This window comes from Entelurus aequoreus, linkage group LG18 (assembly GCF_033978785.1).
Source record: "Entelurus aequoreus isolate RoL-2023_Sb linkage group LG18, RoL_Eaeq_v1.1, whole genome shotgun sequence".
Lineage (NCBI taxonomy): Eukaryota > Metazoa > Chordata > Actinopteri > Syngnathiformes > Syngnathidae > Entelurus > Entelurus aequoreus.
This window is the reverse complement of record NC_084748.1, coordinates 38,025,179-38,031,475: the sequence shown is the minus strand read 5'-3', so window position 1 is coordinate 38,031,475 and position 6,297 is coordinate 38,025,179. Positions and strand designations below refer to the sequence as shown.

The window sequence follows — 6,297 nt, the reverse complement described above, 5'->3', positions numbered from 1 at the left end:
ATTGCACTAGTGATCCACGGATGAGGAGATGCTGAATGTCCTGAATGTCATTAAAACTCCATCCTTTGACACTTCTTCAAATCCCGTCCTTGCACGCTACACCGCTACAACAAAGATGACGGGAAGAAGACGCTGTCGAAGGTGAGCCACGTAAATAAGACCGCCCACAAAACGGCGCATCCTGAAGCGACTGTCAGAAAGCGGCTTGAAGATGGTCTGTAAAACATCATCTATGCAACATTTTGACCAAATAACCACCATTACATTTTATGTAGACCACAAGGAAGGGTTTTCCATTTAGAAAAAAAATAAATATATATGACTCCTTTAATGCGCCTTATAATCCGCTGCGCCTTTTGTATGAAAATAGACCTGACTACACCCGCTCATCGGCAGTGCGTCTTATAATCCGGTGCGCCCTATGTTCCGGAAAATACGGTATACATAAGTAACTTCTACAGTATCAGCCATTGTTCTAAAGAACTTATGTCCGACGTGTTTTCGCAGATTCTTCTCATGACAGCGATCCATGTAAGAAGCAAGACATGTGGAAAACGACATCCCTGGACCGGAACCTTCAGCCGAATCTGCCACAAGGCGTGAAAAGGTCCGCCAAGTGGTTTCATGACAAAGCATCTGTAAAACTGAACCAGCTTGTAATCTTCTTTTTTTGTGTTTCATTTGGGGTTTGATAAAAAACAGGTGCGATTCCCATGAGGGTATCACAGCAAAACAGCAGCAGTTGCCTCCATCACCCACCAGGTGAGTGCATTCATTTGTTCCAGGGTCAAACTGTAGCCATCATAGACGTTTTAATGACTAACTGGGATACAAGTGTAACAAGAAGCTAACCACTGAAAGATGAAATTTAGGGCTGGGCGATAAAACGATAGTGATATAAATCGCCATAGACACGTTATCGATATCAATAAAATATGCATTCGATGAAACGTTCGCTTTTTTTTCTCCCTTTGGCGGAAAAGTACATTAGTTGCGAAGCAAGGTTGGTTGCATTAACAAAGGGACTCGCTCTCTGGTAACCGAGCAACGCAGGAAGTGATCACCGATCAGTGGGAGTAACACGCTAACAACCAATCAGGTAACAGTATCACGTTTGGTTGCGCCATCTTTGTTTTTTGTGGTTAATTCTTTGTATGGAGGAAGTATAAATGAGTGCTGCAGAGAGCGAATAATTGTAGATAAAACAGGAAATGTCACCTCGACAGTATGGCAGGTGTGGGGATTTTTTTTTAAAAGAACCGTAGTCAGATTAATCCTGTAAAGGATGCAAGGCGCTCGTCCCAAACCAAGACCGGTCATACTACCACCTTAGCCGTGCTCACCCTTTAGAGCACAGCTGTAACTTCCCGGCACTAAACCTGCAGAAAATAGATCTCATTTTCTCACTTTGCACTATTTTGTTACACTTTATTAAGCATTTCTTACATATTCCCTATTTGCACCTTCATTTTAAAAGGTTATTGTTAAGTGTTCAGTGTGCTTTTAGAATGTTGTTTACATTGTTTCACTGTTTTACATGCTAGTGTTGACATTTCCTTTCCTTTCTGCCTTGATAGCAAAAGGGATTATAATCAGAGGAAGGTTACATTTCAAATAATGTTTACATTGAAAATATTTTTCTCCTGGTCCTTATTTTCTATAGGTCATAAGAAAATATCAAAAAGTATCGATATTGGCCGATATAAAACACTTACATCGTGATACAGTTTCCAGCCATATCGCCAGCCCTAATAAAACTGCACTAAAGTAACAACTATTCACCCTTTGCTTGAGCGACGCTGTCACCTAGTGGCGTGTTATAGGTATTGCTTGACTGAAGTGTATTTACTTTGCTGAAATGAATTTATGTTATTGGTATTTATTAAATTGTGTGGCCGATATTGTGCTGAGCAGCGATATGCTCGACAATGTTTTATTTCTGGTTCTATAGTTATCATCACACTTCCCAAAAAAAGCCCAATACAAAGCCAAACAAACGTCTAAAGTAATTAGCTGACGTCTCGTGTGATGTCACGCTTGATGATGGCATCAATTTGCAGCTTTTGTTGGACTTTTGAGGAATATTTTTTGTGGCGTTCGACTTCCGTAAATCTGCAACCTCTCTGTGTCGCCCAGGTGCGTTAGCGGGAAGAGGCTGTGTTCCGGTTGTTCACAGCCGCTGGGAAAAGGCGCGGCCATGATCATCGACACCCTCGGGCTGTTTTTCCACATGCAGTGTTTCAAGGTAGGACATAAAAATGCAGAATTTCGCAGGTGAGAAAGCACTAAAAATGGAAGCTCAATGTTAGTGTGCATGTGTTTGTTTCCCCAGTGCGGCCTGTGCGAGGGGCAGCTGGGGGACGCCACGACTGGGACGGACGTAAGGATCCGCAATGGACTGCTGACTTGTCATGACTGCTACATTTCATCTCGTGGTGAGAATAGCAAACACATTACATTCGGTATACCTTTACAATCCTTTTTTTGTTCGTTATACTTATATATGTATATGTATATATAAAGTTAAAGTTAAAGTACCAATGATTGTCACACACACACTAGGTGTGGCGAAATTACGCCCTGAGATCGGTAGGTTGTGAGTTCAAACCCCGGCCGAGTCATACCAAAGACTATAAAAATGGAACCCATTTCCTCTCTGCTTGACACTCAGCATTAAGGGGTTAAATCACCAAAAATGATTCCCAGGCGCGGCCACCGCTGCTGCTCACTGCTCCCCTCACCTCCCAGGGGTGATATATATATGTATGTACATATACGTGTATATGTATTTATATATCCAATAATTTATATATGTTTATATATATATATATATATATATATATATATATATATATATATATATATATATATATATATATATATATATATATATATATATATATATATATATGTATATATATATATATATATATATATATATATATATATATATATAATAGTGGTTAATTAAATAAGGTTTTTTTTTACTTATTTCATTCAATTTTATAGTTACGTTCTTATCAACTGCAAACTTAGTTTTTGTGTGTTTTTACATAACTTACTACAAAAATGATGTTAACATTTGTAACTGTATTTATCATTTGTATTTTGTTTTATATTATTCTAATCTTTTATCTATATTGTTTATATTATTACATTTATTGTTTTCTTATATTACTGTATTATTTAATATTATTTTAACTTGGTATTTGTGTATTTTTCCTTAATCTACTGTATATTTTATGTAAAGAAAACATAACACATGCATTTGTTTAAATCCTTTTACCCATATGTTTATACATAAATGTATCCATTTATTTGATTATAAATCAAAATTTCAAATAAATGTTTTAAGGGGGGGGATTTAAAAAAAAATTGGATAACACTTAATAATTAATTAATTAATAAAAGCGAATAATTCAGAAAAAAAATATTTAGTTGAGTTAAAAAAAATTCTGTAAATTCATTCCTGTAGGCAAAATACTTGATAAGAGTTCTTAAATATGATGTCATTGTAGCAATAATCTTTTATATCAGTATATAATACAAGTAATAATATTTTCCCAGCATTTGTAAACAAAGATCTTCACTGCCCTCTAGTGGCTGGTTGCGGTGTAGCCCATGTTTAATATTACACATACAGTATATACAATACAGTGCTGTAAAGCAGTGGTCCCCAACCTTTTTGTATCTGCGAACCAGTCAACGGGGTGTATGTTTATTTTTATTTATTTTTTTTGTCATAAAAAAATGCAATCATGTGTGCTTACGGACTGTATCCCTGCAGACTGTATGGATCTATATTGATATATAATGTAGGAACCAGAAATATTAATAATAGAAAGAAACAACCCTTTTGTGCGAATGAGTGTGAATGAGTATAAATGGGGGAGGGAGGTTTTTTGGGTTGGTGCACTAATTGTAAGTGTATCTTGTGTTTTTTATGTTGATTTAATAAAAAAAATAAAAATGAAAATATATATATTTTTTGTTTTTAAATTTCTTGTGCGGCCCGGAACCAATCGATCCACGGACCGGTACCGGGCCACGGACCGGTGGTTGGGGACCACTGCTGCAAAGGACATTTATGGTTCGAAAGGCTCTGGAAGACCTACTTGCATACTTGTAATACACATATCAAAGTTTTATAATCATACAAATGGTCAGTGATTTATGGACAATTAATTTGCATAGAAGTTTTACTTGGCGGTGACCATGTTTGTCTGCCAAGCTAGCTCAAACTTTACACACACAGGCTTATCAGTCCCCATAAAGTACCACATTTTTAGGTAGGCTGTTTTTTTAGTTGTTTGAGAAATTTCAAGTTAGTTGGACACATGGGGTTTAAATACATGTGCCCCATGTGTTGCGTTTGTGACATAAAAATCCCACTGACAACACAGCAGAGGTGCACATTTTCACATATTTTCCAACAAAATGCGACATGATCACTCAAACTGATTTTATGTTTGTTTGCAGGCAGAGGACAGCCCACCACACTATGATGGCCTATCACCTCTCTACTGGAATCCTGGAGGGTACACTTTTGCTATCAGTGTTGGGAACCATCCAGAACCTTGAGTAATATTCTGGACATATCTAGGACCTCCCCAACACACAAACCGACCCTGATCGCTTTAAAATCCTTGTATTTAACCATAAACTGGAAAATAATGGACAGCAGATATTATAAACATGCATACAGGAGTGTGTTTGTCCGCTGGTACAGTTGTGTAGCATGATAAGTGTATTTATGACGGCTATACAAGCACTAAGCACAATACATCAAACCACACACGTGACTAACACAACTCTCATTTTATGTTTGAACTCGTCGCGTGTGATGTAAAGGTAGCTCCACCATTATAATGCCTTACCATCTCATTCTTTTCCTGGGTTCATGCATTTATACTTATGCATGCGCATATACAATATAAGTTATTGCAAGTGTCCCTTTGTGGGAATCGCATTGGTTTGACTTGCTTCACAAGAGTTTGCTATTTAAGTTTGTCATCACTTCAGAATTTTACAATGCATGTTACTGACACAAAATGATGGAGTTTAAGTCTTTTCCCTTTAAGGTGTTTTAACCGTTGAACCAGTGCCTTATGTGTGGAATGCAAGTGTATGTGTGGGTGTTTTTATTTGACATGCACCTACCGATGTGCGCATGCATGTGTGTGTGTGTGTGAATCGACTTGAAGAACAGTTCCATACCAGCAAATGAAAGAAGTGGCTCAGCCTCTCCTCATCTCATCCAGCGCCTCTTATTGTATAATGTAAACCAATTACACTACTTGCTGCTTCCCCGCTTGTTTTTATCATAGAATTATTCTCTCATTTGTCATTTCATCACATCCCTCACGCTGCCCTCGTCTGCCTCTAGAAGTGTCGCCTCCTCCCGAGTTTGAGCGTGACGCCTCTTTGTTTTCGCTCGCTGTGAAACGCTCTGCTCCGTTGTCTTTTATAGCAAGTGTATGTTTGTCAATAAACTTGCTGTTGCAATTGTTATTGTTTTTTTTAATCCATTTTTAGAATGATTTGGTACAAAACCCAAAACCGGTGAAGTTGGCACGTTGTGAAAATGGTAAATAAAAACAGGATACAATGATTTGCAAATCATTTTCAACCTATATTCAATTGAATAGACTGCAACGACAAGATATTTAACGTTCAAACTGGAAAACTGTTATTTTTTGCAAATATTAGCTCATTTGGAATTTGATGCCTGCAACATGTTTCAAAAAAGCTGGCACAAGTGGCAAAAAAGACTGAGAAAGTTGAGGAAGGCATATCAAACACTTATTTGGAAAATCCCACAGGTGAACAGGCTAATCGAGTCATACCAAAGACTATAAAAATGGGACCCATTACCTCCCTGCTTGGCACTCGGCATCAAGGGTTGGAATTGGGGGTTAAATCACCAAAAATTATTCCCGGGCGCGGCCACTGCCGCTGCTCCCCTCACCTCCCAGGGGGTGATCAAGGGCGATGGGTCAAATGCAGAGAATAATTTCGCCACACCTAGTGTGTGTGTGACAATCATTGGTACTTTAACTTTAACATTAATTCATGTCAATTTAAAACAACACCATAAATGGTTAGACAAATGGTCATGTTTTTCCCAGCAATGCTGATCGTAACACATTAATAATAAAATATAACAAAAAATATATATGTCATACTTGTATGAAACAATATTATTATGAATACGTTGCCACTATTTAAACATTTCAGGTAAATAGTCGTGAATTGTGCATTTTCCTGGGTTAAAATGTTAAGCATTAATACATATTT

General features: G+C 37.4%; 1 protein-coding gene across 9 annotated transcripts in view; it reads left to right on the top strand.

The window, feature by feature from the left end:
• limch1a (LIM and calponin homology domains 1a) overlaps positions 1-5,541 on the top strand; it is a 79,561-nt gene extending 74,020 nt beyond the window's left edge. For 2 of the 9 annotated variants that reach the window (XM_062027115.1, XM_062027114.1), the window contains exons 25-29: positions 508-607; positions 703-762; positions 2,137-2,245; positions 2,333-2,435; positions 4,480-5,541. In XM_062027115.1, coding sequence (XP_061883099.1) covers positions 508-607; positions 703-762; positions 2,137-2,245; positions 2,333-2,435; positions 4,480-4,505 — 398 coding nt within the window. In that variant the 3' untranslated portion in view covers positions 4,506-5,541. The remainder of the gene's footprint in view (positions 1-507; positions 608-702; positions 763-2,136; positions 2,246-2,332; positions 2,436-4,479) is intronic. The other 7 variants (XM_062027117.1, XM_062027121.1, XM_062027116.1 and 4 more) reach the window with 4 other exon arrangements.
• The last annotated feature ends 756 nt before the right edge of the window (positions 5,542-6,297 follow it).